The 24,415-nt window shown below is 39.7% G+C and overlaps 1 protein-coding gene across 4 annotated transcripts in view; it reads right to left on the bottom strand.

The window, feature by feature from the left end:
• The window catches only part of LOC131225561 (midasin), a 135,122-nt gene that overhangs the window by 61,650 nt on the left and 49,057 nt on the right, over positions 1-24,415 (bottom strand). For all 4 annotated transcript variants that reach the window (XM_058221106.1, XM_058221108.1, XM_058221109.1 and 1 more), the window contains exons 24-26: positions 9,033-9,183; positions 5,414-5,487; positions 4,196-4,346 (exon numbers count right to left, since the gene is read on the bottom strand). In XM_058221106.1, coding sequence (XP_058077089.1) covers positions 4,196-4,346; positions 5,414-5,487; positions 9,033-9,183 — 376 coding nt within the window. The remainder of the gene's footprint in view (positions 1-4,195; positions 4,347-5,413; positions 5,488-9,032; positions 9,184-24,415) is intronic.

Genomic DNA, 24,415 nt, shown 5'->3' with positions numbered 1-24,415 from the left:
GCTCCTCCCTCATCTAGAGCAGAACCCACCTCCTTCCCAATCTTGTTCTTTCCCTAACTAACTTATCGCAAGTGTTTCCCTGATCCTTCCTCATAGATGGAGAAGTACCAACACCTATCAAATTTCTTGCTGCTTCCTTGGGGCGCCACCCACCAAATTTTCCTTTTCGAATCATGCTAATATCTATTCTAGATGGAAGTTTCTAAAATGTGATACACATCTCTCTCCCTTCTCACGTTTCCCTTCTTTCACTTCTTTCCCTTCTGACATTTCCCGTCTTTCACTTCTCTCCCTCTTTTCTTCTTTCCTCTTCTTTGGCTTTCACAGTTTCTATCATATCAATACTCAATAGTCTTGATCACTAGAGTATGGGCCCTATGTGTACCCACTGAAAAAACAGACGATTCCCTACAACATCAATGTCTATGTTACGGTTTGTGGATCATTGAACAATTTGCCCCACGCAAGGTATTCAAAATCGATTACGTAATGGTCGTTACGTAACAGTAACAGTCATAACCATTATGCGTTACGGAGTCGAAACAACCATAACGGTCCCGTAAAGGCCCCATAATGGCCTCATAACAATTTTCTCAAAAAATAAAATAGGGCTGTAATGACCATTACGGCCCATATCATAGCGGTAACGATGGTGGTCGTTACAGCCACCATTACTGTTTTGGAACACCTTGGCCCCACGTGAACAAATAGGGTTGTCATCTAGCCAGGACTCTGGCCTAATTTTGAATTGCTCGGGCTGGGCCTATTCAAAATTTTGCATTTGACAGGCCCAAGCATGGCCCAATGAAAGCACAATGTACAAAACCTGAAGATGGATGGTCTACATGAATGGACTAAGTGCAAGACAGAATTTTCAGCTTGATAGTGGATTGGACAATGTTAGATAGTTGAGCAAGGAGAATCCAGCAGAATCAGTTTCATGCAAGGTGGGAAGCAATATCATGGGAAGTGAAGGGTTGCGATGCGGGGAGGGATTTCAAAGCCAATCTGGGATAGCTCAAACATTTTGCACAATGCTATTGGCAATTCTTTTGATCTCTTTACTATCATGTCTGTGTACAGCCACCATATAGTTTTCATCATTTTGTAATGTTGTGTTCAGTGTTCAATTAATAAAATCACTCATTCATAAAAAAATTAAAAAAAAAACTGCACGTCTGTGCAAAACTAGAAACTGTGATAATATGCTGAAATTTGGTTCTCAAAAGGGATTTGATAATTTCATGATTCCAAATTTTTACAGGGGCATGTGGTTCTCAAGAGGGAGTTTGTGGCTGTGATCAATTTTGGACAGAAATTGGAGAAGTCAGATGAGTCCCAAAAATGTGGGTGGTTAGATCTAGCTATGATTCAAAATGACAGTTTCCTTTTAATGACGCTATATTGTTGGTTACTATACATAAAAAACCCAATTTAAAATCATTTTTGTAACCATATCAAATATTTTCCTAGCGATGGAGGTGGTGGTTATCATCTCCCATCAATTTCATGAAATTTTCTGCAACATCACATAAAGCAACAATTTTCTTGTTGGTACAGTTCTACATTAAATGGTCCTGATGAGAGAGGAAGCATCATTACATAAGTGAGTTGCAGTTATAAGTTGCAATGTTATTGTCCAGTGGCACTCCAAACTATCTAGACTAAGGCTTCAACACCACAATTGGTGTCATTAACTTACTGTCATCCCAAGCCATCTCGGCAAATCCTCAAATCATATGGTCTACAGATCGGTGATGATACAGAAATATTCAGTTAGACTAAATTAAATTTGAACTGAAACATAAGTGATTATCGCCGTGGATATTGGTTTTTTCTTTCTTCACTACCAAAAGACTATCTTGCAGTAGAGAAAGCAGTGGTTGGAGTATATTCTTTTCTAGAGATCTCATGGATAGTGTTAAAAAGTCTATAAATACCACTCCATGTAACCATTCCAATCAAGCAATACATTTCTTCCTCTTCTCTTCCTTCTCTTTACCAACAGTTACCATGCATTTGAACACTCACCATGTCACTTTTATGATCACACCCATTGTTATGCTCATCAGATTTGGTCAGAAAATAAAGGAGAATTTCCACTTCCCATTGCCCCCAAAGTTGCTTTCTCACTCCCAACACCAAAATGACAGCTCCTCACTGCTTGTCTCTAGACAAATGTTAGTCTGCCTTAGGTTCCGCCACAGTCTCTTCCTTTGACACACAAGTCACTTCTATCGGTGAGGTAGACAAATGTGGTTCCTCTTGTTATATATCTCTTGCCAAATATCATCTTTCCCTGAATGTTTGTTAGTGTTAGTTGAATCCATGTCAATCTTTCAAAATAAAATTACTATGCCACAGTGTATCACACTCTTAGAAATATCCTCGTTGTGTTGAAACCATAAGTTTTAAATAAAAATGACAACCCCTCTACAAAATCAAACTTGGAATTTTGTATCAAGACAAAATGTTGTATGCAAGTGATTTACTCTAATTAAATATAAATAGCAACTCACCCTGAAAGAATCATCGGTCAATTGGTGGTCAAAGGATGTAATCAAGAAGATGGCATTGCCTACAATGAAACATGCATCCTATTGTGAAAATGGCAATAATTCATCTCACAGTGGCTCTTGCCAACAAGTTTAATCAGCATTTACATCAATTGGACTATATGGTGCCTCAAAGAAGAGGTATAAATGGAAAAACCACCAACATTTGTTCATGGTGATCGATCAACTCATGTTTGTAATCTCAAACATGCCATCCACAAAATCAACCAAGCACCAAAGGTGACTCAAGACAAGTTTAGCATCTCAATGACAAGCTCAATATTATTCCTCGACAAAAGATCTAGATCTCCTCTTCCACAGAGTCAAAGCTGAACTGGATGATAACAGTATGCGTGTCTTGCGGTGGAAGTATAACCTTGATCTGCTTGAGAAATTCAACATGCAAAGCAGCAAAGCCAATCAATAAAATTGTTATTAATTATGACAAGCTTAGCGCAACCACTGTTGGTTATCTCCTTCTATTTTCGATTGAAGCACGGCTTTGGGTTTACAATATCTGACATTCAGTCAGACCAAACCTTTCATGATTCACGTGAAGTACATCTTCATGTTGCCAAATGCATTTTTAGACTTCTTATAGAAACAATCATTCATGGCCTTTCTACCACCATCATTCCAAACCCATTGACAATTTATCTACATACATGCCAACCGGTTGGTGATCCTAATTTCAGATGGTTGATCACAGCTAATTGTTTGTTTTTCTTTTTCTTGGACACTAACACTATCTCCCAATGCAATATAAAGCAGCGAATGTTAGCACATACTGTGCCAAACCAGAGTATCACTCTATGGTCACCATTGGTGTTGAATTTATAGGTTTCAATTCCCATACTGTGAGTATGAGTGCCCTGAAAATCACTCAAAATTTTCCTGCCGATATTGATCATTAGGGAGATTCATCTGATATATGTCCATACATCCAGATCCAATCAATTTCCTGACAACTTTACTAAAGGCTTCCCAGCAGCAACATATCATTCTTTTTGCTCCATGATGAGAGAGAGAGAGAGAGAATCTACCTCTCACTCTCTTATCCCTTTAACGTGTGCTTTCGTCACTTGCAGTTGATAATGTACTAAACTAGCCTGGGCCAGAGAAACATCAGGAAAATGATGGTTTTTTTATTTTTTTTTGAAAGATAGAAAGTATGATGGATTTGTGCCAACATGCTGCAAGAAAGCAATCTCCGCACATTTCTTTCTGGTGGGGAAACTTTCAAAGTCATCTGATAGAAGCTCGTCCTTGAATATCTCATGACGATTGTACATATATATCAAAACAGGTCAGAGTAAAACCTATTACCCAAGCTCAAAACAATGATATACAAGAAAATAATAATTTCTGAATACAGATACAAACATGCACAAATTGTTTAAAAGGTAAATAACACTAAACTTGAATGCATCATATATGCACAGAAAATAAGTAGGAAAGCAACTACTGGATGGCGTTAAATGTTATCTTATAAGTTTCTGATTATATTAAATCTAACAACACAACTTAACATCATGCAAATACTACTAACGAACATTCCCCACCAACAAATGGCTAAAATGAAAGTAAGAACGGAACAAATCTATTTTCAGAAAGTCCACCAAGAACACAAATGAAGTTACCTTTAGCAATATAGAACGGATTGATACCAAAAAGATGGTCAGATTGACCATTATCAATGAAGAACGAATTTTCAGTGTTTCCAATATCACCCCAGCCATAATTTTCCATGTCAGACAATTGTGAGTCAACAAAATTAAAAGTGCCCTTCTCCTACATGAAAACATACATCGGTTAGGTCATTTAATGCAAGAAAGTAAATCCTACCGTTAAGTAGTGCAAGAGAATAAATAATCTTGAAATTTATTTGGATAAAACAGACATTCCAAGTCCAACAAAAGTGGACTGAGCACTACCATGACATTGTATGAACAATTTTACGCCATGTCAAACATAATAGAAGCATTCTCAATCGTTTCTGACCATGTTCAGGGTATATCTAGAAATAAGAATCAGCATTTGAGTTATCAAAATTGGCTAGGACAATATCATTCAACTTCTGGGGCCGCCAGTCCAATTGCCAGCCAAAACAAAATGCTGGACCATCCAGGTTTGACATGAGCCAGTTGATGTTCTACTATGTTTCAAGCCTTAACAAGAGACGAACACGACTGTTAGTTGCTCTCATAGAAACTTGTTGTATTTCAAAAATGCACCAAAGGTTAAGACCACTTCGGCCAGATTTGTTTTTGAGTCAGCCACCGAGAGGCAAATGAAAGGATTAGAACTTCGCATTTTGCTTTTTCTCTTCTTTCTTGTTTTTTTCCACATCAATCATATTGTTGAAGCATTTGACTATTTATGTTAGATAATTGATTAATTCATCCAAAATATCTAAGATTTTTAATATCCTCATTACTTTTTATCAAAGTTTTCTCTCGTCGTTATGTATTGTTTCTAATAACATTATGTTTTCAATAATTTCATGTTTCATTGTCAATTTCATACACTCCATGTTCACTTAATCTACAGAATTTAACCAAATCAAAAATTACATAGCTTGTTTGATCTAGTCCAATTCTCAAATAATCGGTGTTATTTGGTACCTGGGAGCAGGATTAACAAATGACAAACAGTTAAGCAAGGGCCATGCTTCATTTTTTCTGAAACATAGTGATAATATATTATAAAACATTTTTGGGTTCGAGGTTAACATCCAATTTGTTTTTAAGATTCTTAACATAGAAAATCTGATAATACACTTAAGAGCCCAACTCTATCTCAAATTTTATGCATATACTATGCTTCATAACAGGTATCCATATGCACATGAGAATTACCTGCAGTAGTTCCAAAAGAAAGGAAAGGCTTCTCTGTCTCAATCTTTTCGCATCATGTTTAGAAATACCAGTTCCTGTAAACATATATGTTATGCTGCAATGTCATGAAAGATCAAAAAATGTAAAACAAGATTTTTCACAAAAACAGGGGTTGTGGGAACAAGGAACATGTTACATCCAACAACTTAAGAAACTAGGAAAGGCGCACAAGCTTCAAAAAGACCTTCAAAGTAAAGAAACAAGCATAAAGATGAATTTGCAAAGAAAATAAATCAATAGAAAAAGAAAGCTATTGTCCCTTTGAAATATGTTCATCAAATCTAGCAAAATCAACTGGGAACTTAGAAGGGAGCATGGTTCTGAATGATGGTATTGGCCTCCGTATCAGCCCCACGGAAAAATGATATGATACGGTGTCACGTATTGGAATCGAGGCCGTATCGGCCCATATCGGTTAGAATTTTTTTAATCAAAAAAATATTTAAAAATCAGAAAATTAGGGAAATTTTGAGATATTCATGAATCTTTCTTCTTCTTCTTCTTTTTTTTTTTTCTTGTTTCCTTTTTTTCCATGTTTTCAATAGTGTATCGGACCATTCTTTGGTAAGAATGTTGTCCTAGCGGGTTGACCTACTGTTAGTTCTGGTGGTGATTTTTTTAATATAAATTGTTGATATCAATTTATCATATATTGCTAATAGTCTAATATGATTATATATCAACTATTGGGCTATTTAGTATTAACTATTAAGTATTCAAGAAATATCACTACTAACTAGTATTGGGCTTACTTGGAGAATGTGTTATCAATTTGCATCATCAACTAAAAAACTAAACATATGAAATTGAAGCAACTAAGAAATCTGCATCACTCTAGACATGCATTACATTTCAACTTTCAACATATTTTAAAAACTTAACCAAAAAAAAAAAAAAAATGAAGAAAACTAGACATAATATTAGAAAAAAAAAAAAAAAAAAGAAAGAAAAAAGAAAAAACCAAACTACTCATATGATGATCTTAACAAAATTAGCCTCCCCCCCTCCCAAAAAAAAAAAAAAACAATAAAATAAAAATAAATAAATAAATAAAAACTTTCTAGAATTTCCAAAAATTACCCCCCCCCCCCCCCACCAAAAAAAAAAAACTTTATTTCCAATCAGATCTTACGTATATCTGATCGAAAATGCCTCCCCTCTTCAGATTTGTGATTAGATTAAAAATAATTTTTTGGAATTTCCATAATTTTCGACAAATTTAATAGAATAAATTTTTTTTTTCTGATCAGATTTGTTGTAGATCTGATCAGAAATGGCTCCCCTCTCCAGATCTGAGATCAGGTTCAAAAACAAAAATTCTGGAATTTCCAAAATTTTCGACAGATTTTATATAATAAAAAAAAAACTTTTTTTCCTGTTTAGATCTAGATAGTTCCCCTATCTAGATCCGAGATCAGAGTAAAATAAATAAATAAATAATAAATAACAATTGTCAAAAAATTCAGGCGTAAAAACCCAAAAATGATCAAAACAATCTTCAAATCTAGTAGTTTTTGGTAAATCTAGGCATATAATAAATATTAATATGGATTTAAGCAAGGATCAATAGAAAATAAAAAAAGGATTTGTTTACCTTTTTCCCAACTTTTTTGAAAACCAGCCCCAAATTGTTTCAATCCTTCAAATCGCTGAAATCCAATGTTTTGATCCTCCAAGTAGCTGTTATGGCACCGAAAATCCCTATAGGTTGATGTATTGGAGGGATTTGAAAGCATGGGGGAGAAATGAGGGTTAAAGAGGGGCGTTTTGCCATTTTATGCCTGTATCGTTGTATCGGTCTAACCGATACAGGTATAGCATATCGGCACCGATATGGGTTGTATCAGCCGGTACGGCCCAACTGATACCGATACAGGCCCATATCACGTATCGAGCCGATATGGAAACAATACACTCGTATCAGCTGATACAATACCGTTTTGGATCTATGCATGGGAGAAAGAATTTTATATTTCTCCAATACTATGCATCGGTCATGCTAACTGAATGTTTCAAAATACCGTGACAATCTAGGCATATAGGTGACCCATTACATTAAGAAGTTCATTGCAAGCATGTAACACTGAAATTGTCCATGTGGAAAGCTTGGCTAATCAGCATGCACTGACTAACATATATGGAATTAATTGCACAAGGTCCCTTCCAAAAGATCTCCCTATGGTTGCAAATAGAAAATGATGGGCCTATATCTTGTGATGCTCACCATGATAATTCCACATCCCAAACGCCTGATACAGTAGTACAATATTTTGACCACCGGTATGCTTTGGGCATGAAAATGCCCCATGCATCCCACAGGCCACCCCACTCGAGCCGGGTGTGAAAATGCCCCTGCATTAACTGTATAATCAGTTACCCACCAAAATGTTCTCCGAAATGATCTACTTTGCAACATTTCACTGATTCTTACCCAAATTTTGTCTTTTGATTCTAAAAAAGGCAAACATCTAGTTGAAATAGGTTTTTAAGCTTCCTATAAGGTTGCAATGAAAAAAAAAAGAAAAAAAAGAAGAGGAAACAGCTTTATATGTGTATCAGCCCACAAACAAATAGAAGGGTTGTGTCAATGCCAGTAGAAGCTGATATGGCCTACGATTTTTGTATTGGACCATTTCACCTCTGCTTTAAGTATCAGCATCCGTGAATACCAATATGATGTTGCCCATAGTGGCCGATGTGATGCCAATATTTGGAACCATGCCATGGCATTGTTTCTTGGAAGGACAATAGAGATTTGAAATTTGGATGACAATAGAAAATTTCTGAGGATTGTAAATATGGTGTTTGGATAACTCTTGAAGTACATGGAATTTATGACTAAAGAGTGATTCCACCTGATTTATGCTTATGTGCCAGATGTGTGAAAGAACCGAGTGGTGAACCGTGTCGGTATGTTTAGCACATGCTCTGTCCAGAGTCCCATCATGTCAATACCGTGGATCAAAGCACGATAGATGCCAAATGTACGAACTGGCAGCTGAATGGAGTGTACAATCTCTTGGCCAAAGACTTCATCTATAATCTACCCCCAAAAAAAAAAAAAAAAAACAAACAATCAAACTGTTTACCAATCGCTCCAACAGTGCACTGAATGAAGCCCACTAAAAATCCTCCATTCTAACTGCTATAATCTCTACAGAGATTTATATTATTTGTTCAAACCTCTAATTAGACCAAAACAATCTCTCTGACAGCATTGTGTGATTACTCCCAATCAACCCAGTCAGAGGGAGGGAGGGAGTGAGACCCTTTAAGTTTGGCATTCCAACTGTTTATAAAGAATGCAAATTGCAGATTTTTATTGAAATTGCTTATTAACATGCCATTGAAAATCACTAGCAAAGAAGCAGAACAGACCATACATGATCCCCCAACGAGACAACAAAAACTGTAGGAAATAATTAAGTCAAAATAATACAGAGATATTCGAGTTACTTGGACCTTAAACGGAACATATTTCAGAGATAACCATAGTGCCAACTCCAGAGATAAAGAATATAGATCAGCAATGCTTGAGGAAAATATGGAACTAGTAACAATTTTAAAATTGGACTAGTACCTAAACTTAGGCCATCAAGTAAAACAAGGAAAGCCCCATGTATAAAGGCAGATTCAGATCCAAGACTTCTCTCAGTAGAATTAATAAAAGCAACCCAAGACAAAAGGTCTCTCACAGTAAGCATTCTCCCTGCTTGTAATTGATTGAACCACTGTCACCAAAACAAGAGAATACGGGATTTAGTTAAATTTAATTAGTAGATGAAATGCACAAAAGATGCAAAGGAAGACCATGGATTAAATACTGTAAGCATAATTGCACTCTATGGGTAAACCACAGTCAAAACAAAGAGATAAAAGTTCCAAAAAATTTTAAAAAAAAAAAAAAAAAAAAAAAAAAAAAAAAATCAATTGAACAGCTAGAAAAAGCATGCATCAAAGTTCCATCAAGAAAATAATTGGAAAACAAAGAAAATTTTAAGATCAATAGCAATGGTTGAAAAATAATGGCAAATAAATGGTACAATATGAAATGCAAAGATGTGCTCCAAAAGTACTTTGATATTAAAGTATATACATTTAAAGTTACTAAACAAATACACCAGCCCCTGTTAGACAGACCACATGCCTTGTATAGCCGATTCTATAGCTAGACGATGTATAAGTAGAAGATTTTGTATTTATCATTTTACCTTGTATAGTCGTTGTAAAGCTCTATATATTCAACCCTTCAGGGTTGTCTCAAATACATAGAAAACCAAAAGGAGAATCATTATCCTAAAAGCCTTCATCGTTTTCTCCTTGTTTTCATGGTATCAGAGCAATACCAATCCTAATCCGGCATCTTCTTAATCACCGACATCACCGTCTGTCAGATCCGGCCCACCTCGTTAGATCCGGCTCCTTGTTAGATCCAGCTCCACCCCTATCAGATCCGGCCCTGCCCTACCATCTTGTTGCGTCAACAACCCTCGTCTGGCCTCTCTGCACGCCCCTGCACCCGACCCTGTGCACGCACCTGCGCGCATCCCTGCGCACGACCCTGAGCACATCTCTGCGCACATCCCTACTGCATCCGATCGCTCCTGCAGCACCTCCTGCTGCACCTACTGATGTCTCTATCTGTTGCTATCTGAATGTTAGACAGGCTACATGCCTTGTATAGCCGATTCTATAGATAGACGATATATAAGTAGAAGATTTTCTATTTATCATTTTACCTTGTATAGTCGTTGTAAAGCTCTATATATTCAACCCTTCAGGGTTGTCTTAAATACACAAAACCAAAAGGAGAATCATTATCCTAAAAGCCTTCATCTAACAATAATGACTGGCTACCTGATGGTATGAAGTAGGAATAGATACAGTATCCAGGGTAGTATTCATGGTAGACATAGAGCATATTAAGCGATCAAGCTGTCAATGTACATGAGTGGAACGACATATCAAGATAGGATCTAGATCAGTAACAGGTACAGTAGAGAGAGTAGTAGGTGATGGATCTGTATGTGGTCGTTGTGAATAAACCTGCAATGGACAAGGAGGTGTACTCGAGGCAACCGGAATGTCAAGAAAAATAGTAAGACCAGGAGAGTCTAGTGTGGGCGAAGAAGGAACAGATGAATGGAAGGCAATATGCTCAAGAAAAACAACATGTCGTGATACCCATACATGACGAGAGACCGGATCATAGCAACGAAAACCCTTCTGAGTTTCTCCAAATCCCAAGTACATACATTTGACTGATTTTGGAAAAAGCTTGTTACGTTCACGTGATACCAGATGAACATAACATACACAACCAAAAACATGAAATGTGGAATATGTAGGAAGTGAACCGGTAAGAACAAAGTAGGGAGATTTACTGTTCAGAACTATGGTTGGCAACCGATTAATCAAATATACTGAATACATCATAGCTTCCGCCTAGAAGGAACGAGGAACACTCATAGCCGTCATTAAGGTATAATGGCAGTTTCAACAATATGGCGATTTTTTCATTCAGTCATCCCATTCTGTTGTGGAGTATCAGAATAGGTGGTCTGATGAGTAATCCCATGACCCTGAAGATATGTACAAAAATTTGTGGAGAGATACTCTCCCCCTGAGTTAGAGCCGAGAGTTTGAATTTTCACTCGAAATTGAGTGTCCACCATAGAATGAAATATTTTGAATTTTTCAAAAACCTGTGACTTAGAGTGCAGAAAGTAAATCCAGGTGTAACGTGTGAAATCATTAAGGAATATAACATAATATCATAGTCCAGAGAGAGACATAATTGGTGAAGGGCCCCAGACATCCGTATACACTAGTTCAAACATAGATGATAATTTTGTAGTACTTAGAGGAAAGGGAATACACTTACTTTTTGAAAGGCAACAGGAAGAACAAGAAAAATCCAAATTTCTTTTATTAAGAGAAATATTCCTAACAATGCGCGAGAGTGCGCAAGTTAGACAGTTTCTTATAAAACTACGTCCGGAATTTGAGCATTGAAGGGCTGCTCTCCTGAACCGTAGCCCAACTCCTTCAATGAATACGGTTATTAATGATTTATTAGCCGAGGAACAACAACTGCAGGTCCTCTCTCAGGGGACATCTCAGGGACCATCTGAACTAGCACTTGCTATATCCACCTCTGCACCAAACCGTGGTTCCACTCATTTAACTTGTCGCGGCTATCACAAAGTGGGACATGTCGTCACTCAGTGCAAAGATTGGTGCGCTTATTGTCGACGGACTGGTCATGGTATTTAGGACTGTCGTTCACGTGCATATGCATCCTCATTCGGCCATGGACGTGGTAGTCGGGGTCGTGGCCATGGTCGTGCTTTTTCTGCTACTTCTGCAACTACTTCTTCCGAGCCTTCTGTTAGTGATACTGCATCCACTGGTTCTGTTGACGGTCTTTCCTCACCTTTGACTCCTGCGATGCTCTAGTAGATCATGCAGGCCCTTTCTGCGGCCGGTATGTCAGGTATAACCTCAACTTCTCCATGGTTCTTCAATTCAGGTGCTTCCAATCATATGACTGGTGATGTATCATATCTTCGCGAAATTCGTCCCTACATTGGAAATCAGGCTATTTCTACTACGGATGGCACTAAACTACCCATTTAGTCCGTTAGTTCCTTAACTTTCTCTCCTTCTGCCCATCGCCAGTTTACCCTTCGTGATGTGTTTCATGTACCTAAACTCTCCTCCAATTTAATTTCCGTTGGTCAACTTACATCTAATAACTGCTTAGTCATATTTCTTCCAAATTGTTGTTTCGTGCAAGATCTGGCAACGGGGAAGGTACTTGGGAAGGGTAAGCAGCATAGATGTTTGTACATGCTGGACTTTCACTCATCCGTTACTCCAGCTCGTTGTTTCTTCTCTCCATCTTCCTCGGATATTTGTTCGACAAATAAAATGTGGAAACTCTGGCACTTTCGCCTGGGTCATTCACATTCTAATCATTTGATTCAGCTCTTTTCTTCTGGCACATTAGGGAATATTTCTCTCACACGCAGATCTACCACTGGCTACTGTGTTTTTCTCGGCACTTCTCTCATCTCTTGGAAGTGTAAGAAGCAGGCCACTATTTCCAAATCTAGCACGGAAGCCGAGTATAGAGCAATGTCAGCTGCTTGTAGTGAGCTTATCCGGTTACGTGGACTTCTTTCCGACTTGGGCGTTCATCTCCAAGATCCTACTTCACTCCATGTAGATAATCTGAGTGTCATTCAGATTGCCTCTAATCTGGTTTTCCATGAACGGACAAAGCATGTTGAAGTTGACTGTCACTTCATCCGCGAGAAGTTTTAATCTCAGCTCATTTCTCTTCCACATGTCGCATCCCATGATCAGATTGCAGACATTCTCACGAAGTCCCTCACTTCTACACATCACTCATTTCTAGTTGGCAAACTATTACTTGACGATGACCAGCATTAGTTTGAGGGGGGATGTTAGATAGGCCACATGCCTTATATAGTCGATTCTATAGATAGATGATGTATAAGTAGATGATTTTGTATTTATCATTTTACCTTATATAGTCATTGTAAAGCTCTATTGTAACGTCTCGGAAAAATCCGTACAAGGACCTGAGTACCACCTCAGGCAGAAATCACCCAGGACTAAAACCTTTAGAAATTAGGTTAATATTAGCAAGTGCTAAACTAGAGTGCATATGAAATTAGCACTAATCACTTTAAATATGATCTACAAGACCCAAAACGTGCAGAATCATTGACGCTACATTACCCTGAAATCTAGAATCCAACCCTAAACCCGGTTGCTCTCGGGAGCATCCTGAAACTTCGTATCGGACCTGGACCGCACGTCGAAAGTCCAATTACCTCGAAACTATACGGATATAACCACATTACTGGACTTGACAACCCCCTCAGAAATCAAGTCCTAACTGTGTCTAGAAATGCACAACTTGAGCCCGAGGCAAAGTGTGTGAGAAACGTGAAAATATTTAGAAATAAAATCCGAATTTAACTAATCTGAGTCGTGTTGCTTGCGGGCCAAATATAAGGATTCAGACTGTCAGAATCTGACCCAAATACACCCTCGGATCAGGAGAAATGGCCCACACATGTCGGTGTACTTGTGACCCTGATCGAGTGACCGTGACCGTTGAACTGAAACTGGTCCCCCACAGTCGATCTGTAAACCCGATCGGAACGAAAACTCAGTCTGACCTAGATCCATGGTCAGGGAGCTTAAGTCCGACCGCACGTGGAAAAGGGGCCACCAGAAGTGTTCCGTTGGACCGGAACAGTCCATATTTGGATATAACCTAAGTATACCTTGGCCCTGGGGCCATTCTCATCAAACCTGGGCCTATATAAGGACCTTAAACCCTCACTCTCTCACCTCATAAGAATTTGAGAAACCCCAGGAGAGAAAAGAGAAGGGAAAATAGGGAAAGTGAGAGTGAGAGTTGGAGATTCTTCCTGGGATTCGATCCCGTTACTCCACGCACTCAACTACCATTCCTGTATCGCTATACAGGCAATTCCGACTCCGTACTTAGGTAAGAAAACCTAACCCTAACTTGTTTTCGGGTTTCTAACTATTGTAATAGATGAAATAGCTGACCTATTCCCTAATATAGGTTATTGCGGTGCCGTAGACAAGACTTAGCTTTTAAAACTGAGTTCGCTACGAGTCTACCGACGAAAGGTGCGGACTATAAATGTTTAGGTTATGGTTTTCAAGGCTTTCAATATCAGTTAATGATTTATGACTGACTTGAATTGCTATCACATGCTTAGACACGTTGTTCCCGTACTTTACACATATATATGAACTATGTTGAATATTGTGTATTCTTGTGTATGTTGAAATGTTTGTATGTGTATGGATTCTAGATATGGATTTGCCATGATTAACTGTTGTAGACATATGGTTGAAACATATGTGACAATTCCTTAGTGAAAGGATTTGCCCTAATAGGTGCTATCACCAACATACGTCATGTATGTTGGAATATGTAGTCTAAGTGTTTGTAGAAATGTCTGAATGAACAAATGTGTAATAAACTGTACGTTATATGGGCGTTGAGAAGAGATTCTCAACTATCTTAACGATGTGTATGATTTCCTCCATGTAACTTACATTCTTGTCTGTTTTACTTAGGGATTACATATGCATGAATTCTTGTTTAAGTTAAAATCTATCAAATGCTCACATGCTTGTATGATTGGAATTGTTGATCCATTACTGTTCGGATTAGCTTGTATGATTATCTGTTATAATTGAATGTGTTTGGGACTATGAAATAGTTCAGGCAATCGGTAACAGGTTCTGATTTGGTGGCTGAGTTTGTCTCGCCACATAGGACGTGATCGATGAATCCGAGCCGTACTTGGGATGTTGGTAATGGTTAGGCCACACAGAGTGCTTACGCACTTCATGTCGATTAACTCAACGTGCGCTCGTACTAGTCGAGCTCGTCAAGTAACCCGATTGACCCGATGTATGTTCACCATGTATGGACGCTACTGTTTGAATCTAAGGTACCAAACTCACCAGTAAAAACTCTTTAAAACCTTAGTACCTCGATCCGCTAAGACTCATGAGCCGGGCATGGTGGTATGGGACACTATGGTCGAGCTGTCGGCCTACACTAGGGTGACGAGCCTCCCCGTAGTGACCAGTGAGCAACCCAGACTCGTGAGCTGAATACGGTGGTATGGGACACTGTATTCGAGCTGTCGGCCTACACTGATAAGGTGACGAGCCCTTTGTAGTGACCTCGAGCGTACGCTAAAACTGCGTAGAGGCGACGAGCCCTTACGTAGCAACAAGAGTATACTAGGCCTGCACTGATAAGGTAACGAGCCCTTTGCAGTGACCTAGAACCGTAACATCGTTCGTATGAGATTTACTAGGATTGACGACCCTAGATTGGATCATCGTTTGGGAATTGATATAAGGGAGGTACCTTAGCTTCCCAATCCTGCTGTATGAAAAGAACTAATAAGAACTTGGTAATCACGTTCATGCACCGCACTGCATGTGTCGTTTGGCGTTGGGCAGAGCACTGAGGAAGTGACTGACATGCGCGACCGTTAGATGAAGATCGCAGAGGGAGTGCAGGCGAGGGCATGCATCATTTATTCATACCATTCTTGGATTAATCGGAGTACTTGGGAATGTTTGATTGTATTGTTTTATCATTACTGCTTGACTGAATTGAGAACATGTTAACCTTTGCTTTATTGTTCCACTGAGTTCATCACTCACTCCCATGTTACGGGATGGTGTTGTACATACCAACCAGACTCTGTCTTAGCTGCAGATGGAGACCCGACTGATGAGGCGGAGGCGGATTTTGTCGACGATGAGGATGCCTTCTCATATATGCAGTTTTCAGGCGGGTTCATATAGACCGTTCTGATCGGCGGGGCTTCAGGTTATACTTGTAGTGGACTATTACATTTTGACATTTTGTAACTTGAAACAATACATGTAATTATTAACCTGGCAATGCATACATACCCTGGGGACCTATACTGAGTTATAACGCTATACATATTTGAGTAAGTCTTCCGCTTGCGTATTACAACTGTCCCTGGATTATGTTTTGCTAATTTGGCTTAATCTTATTCATGTTTTATGCACTAATACAGACAACATTTAATCATCATTAAATATGTTGCATAAGTGATGCGTTGGAACTCGGGAGTTGGACTTCTACTCGACCCCCAATTTTCAGGGCGTTACATCTATATATTCAACCCTTTAGGGTTGTCTCAAATACATAGAAAACCAACAGGAGAATCATTATCCTAAAAGCCTTCATCGTTTTCTCCTTGTTTTCAGCCCCTACAAGGCACTAAAATGAAAACCTATGCACTAAACGGGTAGAAGTATGGACTGATGGAGAACATACAAATCAAGATATTTTGGATTCAATGAACACTATACCAGGGAGTGAAGAATAACTAACAAAAATTTTATGTATAAAACCAGAAAGATACCGTGGGTGAGAAATAACCATAAAATAATAATAATAATAAAGAAAAAAGTGTGGTGAGCATTGTATGCGAGTATCATTAAGGTTAGTTTAGGCATTTCTATCATTTGTAACCAACTTAATCAAAGGTATTTAGGCAATGTGTAAATACTTCACTTTAATATCAGAAAACCTAAAAGAGGGTCGTCTTCACTTTTGGAGTGGTTGATCATTATGTGTAAACATCGAGGGTACTTTGGGCATTTTTCCATCATATTTAAATCACTTGATCAAAGGTATCACTTGTATAAATACTTCATATCAATCGCAAAAAACCAAAGAGGATACTATATTTTGGCTTTTGCTAGTCACATAAGAAACTTTGAACCCCTTATTTGGATGTCGCTCGACCAATACCTATTGGACAATAGACTTCTAAAGACCTAGGTCTTTGTTGTGTTTGATCCCAAAAGACAGTGGAGGCCTTTGTTGCACCCTGTGGGCCACGTTCAGTCACCTAGACCCATTGAAAGATGCTAGTTTTCAATTCATGTGGGGCCATAAAAGCAACCAGCACCAAACGTTATAACCCACAGCAAGGCCATGTGACAATGCATGATCTACAATTCACAGTATTTGACAGAGGATGCTAACACGGCACCATGTGACCACATAATATTCAATTGTTTGGACAGTAATTCGAGAACCAGTTCTCTCCAACAAGGGGAGTTTGATGTGAGCATGTAGTCACAACCTACTCGAACAGCTTGGATTGCACTACCCATGGCCGGGCCCCACAAGGCACATATGAGACAAATGAAGTCAAGTGGGGAATCTTTGTTAATTTTGGAGTTTTGAGGGTATCTTTGTAATTTTATTCTTATATTGGTTAGTTGTTAGCAATGTTTGAGACATTGATAATATAGGCCGACAACAATACAAAATACGCAGGAAGTTGCCGGACTTTTACATATCAACGATATTATTTATCGCAATGTATCATATTGTATCGCCTTGTATCGATAATGCATTAACAACAATATCGTCGATACCAGTGTTCGAAATATCGATACTATCGGCCGATATTATCGTTATCGCACCCCTGCGAGATGATACACTCGCGATAACCCCCGGAAGATACCAAAAAACCCAAAATCTAGATATCGGCCGATATATCGTCGATATCGCACGATATTTTGACGATATCGGACATCATCATCCGAAAAAATTGGGAAAAAAAATTAGAGGGTGGATTTCGGTACCTATAGAAGAGATCGCCATGATCGGAAGTTTCCATTTGGCGGGCCATTCGAATTGAAGCATCATTCCTGGGTTTCCACAAATAAAATCTCCGATTTTGGAGAGAAATCCCGAGACATCTACGCCGATTTGGGAGAAATTTTAGGGTTCCGGAAGCCGGAACCCTCTCTGCTTGAAAAGTAAAGGTCGTTCGAGCCTTTTTTTTTACGCGGATTAGCTACTGACAGGTTGAGTCGCGAGATAGCTACTGAAGTAACGTCACCAAGTTACGTGGGTCCCACTATGATGAATGTGTTATATCCACATGGTCCGTTCATTTGGAGATATCATTTTAGGACATGAGTCAAATAACGAGGCGGAAAAAAATCTGTAATGGACCCCACTACAGAAAACAGTGGAGAAAGTGACATCCACCGTTGAAACCTTCCTAAGGTCCACCGTGATGTTTATTTGAGATCCAACCCGTTAATAAGTTAAAAAATATATTATAAAAGGGAAAAATATATATATCAGCTTAATCGAAAACTTTTGTGGCCCTCAGAAGTTTTTAATGGTGGGCGTCACTATCTCTACCGCTTTCTGTGGTGGGGTCCATTGGAGCTTTGAATCTTAGTCATTCTTAGGTTCATGGCATAAAATGTTCTCTCCAAATGGATGGACGGTGTGGATACAAAACATACATCATGGTGGGGCCCACGGAACTTGGTAACGTAAATTCAGTAGCTACTCAACCCGTCAGTAGCCAATCCGCAACCCCACCCTTTTTTTTGTCAAAGTCCAGTACCGCGCACACCACCTAGTTGTGTGCTGACGTCACCAAGTTCTGTGGGTCCCATCATAAGCTATGTGTTATATCCAGACCGTTCGTCCATTTGGCGAGCTCTTCTTAAGGCTTGAGCCGAAAAATAAGACAGATCCAAAGATCAATTGGACCACAATGCAAACAGCAGTGGTAGATTGAACGTCTACGATTGAAACCCTTTTGGTGGTCACGGAAGTTTTGGATAATATGATATTTATTTTTCCTCTTCATCCAGGTCCGTGTGACCTAATTAACAGATTGGATGGAAAATAAACATTATGGTGGGCCCTTCGAATATATTAATGGTGAGAATCAGTCCCCCACTACTATTTGCGGTGTGGTCCACTTGAGCTTTGGATATGACTCATTTTTGGGTTCATGATCTAAAATGATCTCTCCAAATGCATGAACGGTGTAGATATAATAAATACATTATTGTGGAGCCATGTAACTTTGAAATATTTGTACAACTTGCGCCAAGGAGTATCGGCAGAGTACTAGGATTTCCTGTCAAAGCCTTCCTGCGCTTGAAACCTTAGTGGGGCCTGTCATTGATGTTTGTGAGGAATCCACTCCATCCATCCGTTTTGTGAGATCATTTTAGGACATTAAATAAAAAATGAGTAGGATCTAATACTCAAGTGTGCCAAAAATGTGAGGATTGAACATCCACACTTGAAATATTCGTGGGGGCACATAAGTTTTGAATCAGACTAATATTTGTATTTTCAATTCATCCATGTAGGAATAATGTTATGAACGGTATGGATGGCATGTTAACATCACTGTCGACCCAGGGAGGTTTCAACGGTAAGGAATTTTCCTACCCACCTTTTCCTTTAGTGTGGCCCACTGTAGTCTTGGATCCTGTTCATTTTTGCTCTCAAGTGCTAAAATGATCTCAAAAAATGAATGGACGAGGTGGATTTCTTATAAACATCATAGTGGGCCCCACCTAAGTTTTGAGCGAAGGAACATGGCAGGAAATTTGCATACGATCAACGCCCCACCCTAGTATGGTGGGAAGTGGATCCCCTAATGAGCAGTGTACTTTGTAAACTTTATGGGCACACTATAATTCATGTATTTTATCCACTCCGTCCATCCATTTTACCAAATAAATTTATGGTTTGAATGAAGAGAAAAAACTACTATTAGCTTGATCCAAAACTTTTGTGGCCCATTAATGGTCAATCACCATTGTTTCCTATGGTATGGTCTACCTAATTATTGGATCTGTTTTATTTTTTGGATAATGTCTTGAAATGATATGGAAAAATGGATGGACGGGGTTGATACTGAATATAGTTGTCTTAGTTCAATCGAACAACGCATAGCTTAGGACCCTATACAAAGGAAATCTGTTATGTACACTTCTTTTTTGAAACTTTATGAATTAAAAGTGTGTATTAAGGGCCTTTTTAACAATCCCCAAAGTTTCATTAAAAAATTCAACCATTTTCCTAATGTTTACCCATGTTTCCCAAAAAGTGCGATAAACTATGCGATACAAACAATATATCCCGTGCGATAACCGATACGTATCTGTATCCCAAGGGTGCGATACATTGTGCGATACCAATATTTCGAACACTGGTCGATGCATCGATACCGACAACAACACTTGGATTTCCAATATATATATATATATATATAATCCCATTTTTGTCAAACCTTCCACTTATAATCCATTTCTTTAGATTTATAAATGATATTGAATTGATTTGGAATATAGTTGCATCACTTCTATCAGACAGCACATAGTTTAGGACCTTATACAAAGGAAACTTATTATATACACCTATTTTTTGTAATCTTTTGATTTCTAAGCGTAATGATGTCTTTTATAACATCCCTTTTAGTTTCATTGAAAAGTTGGACCAGTATTTCCCAAAAATAACAAAACATGGCACGATACATCCGATATTTCCCATACAATAATCGATATGAGTGCGATACATCTGTCAATACCAATATTAAAAATATTTGCTGGTTGGTAGTTAGCGAGTTAAAAAGCTTGTTAGAGTTAATTTTAGGTTGTTAGGCTAGTTTTGATTAGCAAGTAATAACCATGATTAGATAGTTTTAATCACAATCAGTTAGAAGTTAGTTTAGACTTCGTTGGAAGGAAGTTAGAGATTGCTTGTGTGTTTGAGATTGTTGGATGCCAACCCCATATCTTCCCTTTTCTAATTACAAAGCAAGGCTCCTTCCCAACTCGCAAAGCAGCAATCCAAGTTACTTTGAAACACCATATCCATGTCACATCCTTGTCATATTTGGGTATCATATCTTATAGTAAATAATTGTTAGCCCAAAATAGCTAAGACAAGGCTATCGCATTGATACAGTTGTAGTTAACAACATTACATACACCTGAGGAAATATAATTAAATAAAATAAAACCTAATCTCCTAAACCAATATACTAGTAAATATTGTTCTAATGAAAACATGCAAGCCATGTAGATTCGAATCGTGAAAACATGGGCTGTTCAAATGGGCTAAACCACAAGAGTGAGAGTTTGAGGTCTCGTGAGTCATCAAGGTACCGAGAGTCATCGAGGTCTCGAGAGTCGTCATGAGTAGGTTGCAGAGCAGCGAGAAGCAGATCAATTGGCAATAGAAGGGGAAGCTCAAAAGGAAAATCTGCGGCAAGGGGGAATAGTAAGGCAAGTCAGAGATCAAGAAGAGCTTTGAGATCGACAACTAGAAGGGAGAGTTCAAAAAGGGGGTAGTGACAAAGACAGAGACAATCACGCCTTGGGAAATGAGAAAGGGATGGGGATTAAGGGTAGCGGCTTCGAGGTAATCGGGGAAAAGAGAAGTGATGACGATGCATGTGTTGGATGGGTTCGAGCTGGCAAAAGAAGGGGGGTTGGAAGCAAAATCCACCCACAAGGTGTTCCCAATGCTTTTCGTTAAGGGTTGTCCAGAAGAGTGGCTGCCCACTTTGCTAGGGTTTTTGGGAGGGCAAGCGAGGTCTTGGAGGTGGTGATTCCTCGTCTTTGGGGGTCAGGGATCCCTCGCGAGTTCAATGTTATTCATACGAAGATAGAGGAGTTGGAAGAGGCTATTATTTACTAAATGGTGAAAGCTTCACAGGGAGGAAACTGCTCATGCAAAGGGCTAAGTTTAGCATAGAGGAGGTCAACAAGGAGGAGGAATTGAAACAAATAGGAAAAGGGGAGAATAGGAATTCGAGGAAGAAGGGGAAGTTAAGAGCTAGGTAGAGTGAGCAAAGGAGAAGATGGGATTAATAGGGACGAGGTGTCGGGGAGGGCCAGTGGATTGGATTTTACGGTGGAGATATCCAGGTCCTTCAAGGAGGTTCTCACAAGGGGGTGGGTCTGCACAACCCATGCCGGACAAAAGCAGCGGAGGTCGAGGGGTGGCAATCACACCTACTTGGAGAAGATGAATATGGAAAGTGGAAACAACATCGGGGGTGGAGGTCCGTGTCAACCCAAAGGTGGTTAAGAATGTGAGAGCTCTACTCCAATGGTCTATGGTGGCAAAGACCAAGGAAGGAACATTGCTATCCCAAATTAGGGTGTGGCTGAGAGCCTACTGCAAGCTGGAGGAGTGGGATTACAAAATCAAACTTGTAAAGGCGAACGAATTCTAGATACAGTTAAACCAGGTGCGGATCTAAACTAGCTGGTAATGGTTGGGATGATGTTCAACGACGGCCTAATCCATTCTATCAGAAAATGGGAGGAAGGCTCCATCTTAGGGAGAGAGGATGTGTGGTTCTTGATATGGGGAATTATGTTAAATGTGTGGAACAAGGTCTTTGCTGCTTTCGGAGAATGCATTAGGGAGATACTAGTCATCAATGAGGCCTCCGACGTAGGCGAAGATCTTAGTTGCTCGCATTTGTGTTAGACGAAGAAGAGCTCTACTGGTGATGGTGTTTGTGAATCTCCGAGTGGGTGAGATTCATCTTAAGCTTAACTTGACGAAAGAGGTGTGGGAGATGTCATGCAGGTGGGGGGAAGCTTGGAAGCAACACAAAGGACATCGGCAATCGTTCCTACAAGGAGGTAGTGTTCAAGAAGATGGAGCAACACAGCAATGGTCCTGCAAAGTACCAAGACGGGGTGCATCACCATGCCCTCGACGGAGAAGATCAAGTGGTAGGGGAACAGTCGGCGCATCTGCTGTCGTCGGATGGAGTTGGGTGTTCAACAGGAGCACTGAACGGTATAGGTGTGCAGTTTGTTAGCTACACGGACTCTAGAGAACCCTCGCACGTGGGTGATATGGTCACACATGCTTCGAAGATTATTTTCTCCTGAAGCAACGAGAGAGGTTCGAATCATACCCTATCTGAAGCAAAGGGAAGGACCTTGCCTCGGATTAGCGTGGATGGAGTAGACGGCTCATTGGGTTCACTCCAAACATTCTATCCCTCTCAAGGGTAGAAACACATGCCCACCTTGAGATGCAAAACACCCATCTGAAGGCTCCAAAGCCAACGTGCGTCATCCCATCGCTATCAGGCGACAACATCTACGAAACGGAGGGCGCCTCTATGTCAACGCCACTCAACAAATGTATTGCCACATGTATCACTCAACATGAGGCTGGAGACAATTAGCCTTCTACCGTTACATGTGAAGATGCTCATGTGACTATCTTATATCCTTCACCAGAAGCCCAGACATGTGCGATCATCGCCTACACACCCTCAAAAGCCAAGGCGCGTGAGTTGTTCCTAACTCATGATGATCTCGGCACATGAGAGAGAATTCGATTCAAGGTATATCACTCTAGAAAAGCAATTACTCCAACCATACAGCAGAGGTGGCTCGAGCCAATCTCCTCAAAAAGAAGAACTTCACCCGTTAAAGAATTCTTAGAAACAATAGCCATGGAGACCTCTCTCCTTCCTTAAGGAGGCAAATAGGGTTACTTCTAGGTGGGAGATCTTCAAAGGGGGGCAAGATTGTCTCCCACAAGGTTCTCCAAGACGAAGACGAAGGCGAATCCAGGGCAACAGTTGTAGCTCGTGTTGATCTTCCGCTGGGAGTGGAGATTACAAGTGACGACGTCATGGACACTCTAGACGTCACTCCTCTATAAGTCACGAACAAAAGCGTGGAGCTTGCATACTGCAGCGAGGCTCAGCTTCCCAAGGAGATGGCCCCAATCAACGGAGGTCTTTTCGAGAGTTTTATTTCCGAAGAGGAGTTAGACTAGACAAAGGATGTTATCGACATGGTGGGGAGGAAGCTCAACATGTCCTTCCAAGCTCAAGACGAAGACGCGGTGGCCCTATACTAGTTCATCAAACAGCGAGGTTGCTCGGGCAACAAGGGACCACTGAGGCGTCCCCCAAAAGGACAGAGGAAGCTGCTAAGACTTGAAAGCACAGTCAATTATGACACAAGGAGAAAGGAAAGCAGGGAGCGAGGTTTATATCTCAATGAATGTCCTCAGTTGGAACGTTAAGGGGGTGGGGAGTTGGGTAAGTGTACCCAAATTAAGGAAGTGTGTAAGAAGTCGAAGGCTCAGATCATCACCTTGTAGGAGATTAGGCTATCTTCTTTAGACAAAGCCATCCTGGACTCTATGTGGGGGGCAAAAGTCTTAGGAGTTTGTCTGTCTAGATGCTATGGGTTCTTCGGTGGGTATTCTAGCAGCTTTGAATTTGAGTTTTTAAAGAAGGGAGGATGGTTTAGTGAGTTCTCAATATCAGTTGTTCTATGTGAAAATTCTTCTAGATTCAAGTGGTTATTTAAAGCCGTCTATGGACCCTGTAAGGCAGAGCAAAGATCAAAGTTCTGGGAGGAGCTAAAGGTTATTCCTCTAAGGTGGCGATCCCCTAGCGTATTGGAGGAGACTTCAACGTGACTCACTTCACCTACAAGAAGACTAATGGCTTCTAATTAACCAAAAACATGAAGGACTTCTCCAAA

This window comes from Magnolia sinica, chromosome 14, assembly GCF_029962835.1.
Source record: "Magnolia sinica isolate HGM2019 chromosome 14, MsV1, whole genome shotgun sequence".
NCBI classification, from domain to species: Eukaryota; Viridiplantae; Streptophyta; class Magnoliopsida; order Magnoliales; family Magnoliaceae; genus Magnolia; species Magnolia sinica.
The sequence above is the reverse complement of the archived record's forward strand: the minus strand, read 5'-3'. Positions and strand labels throughout refer to the sequence as shown.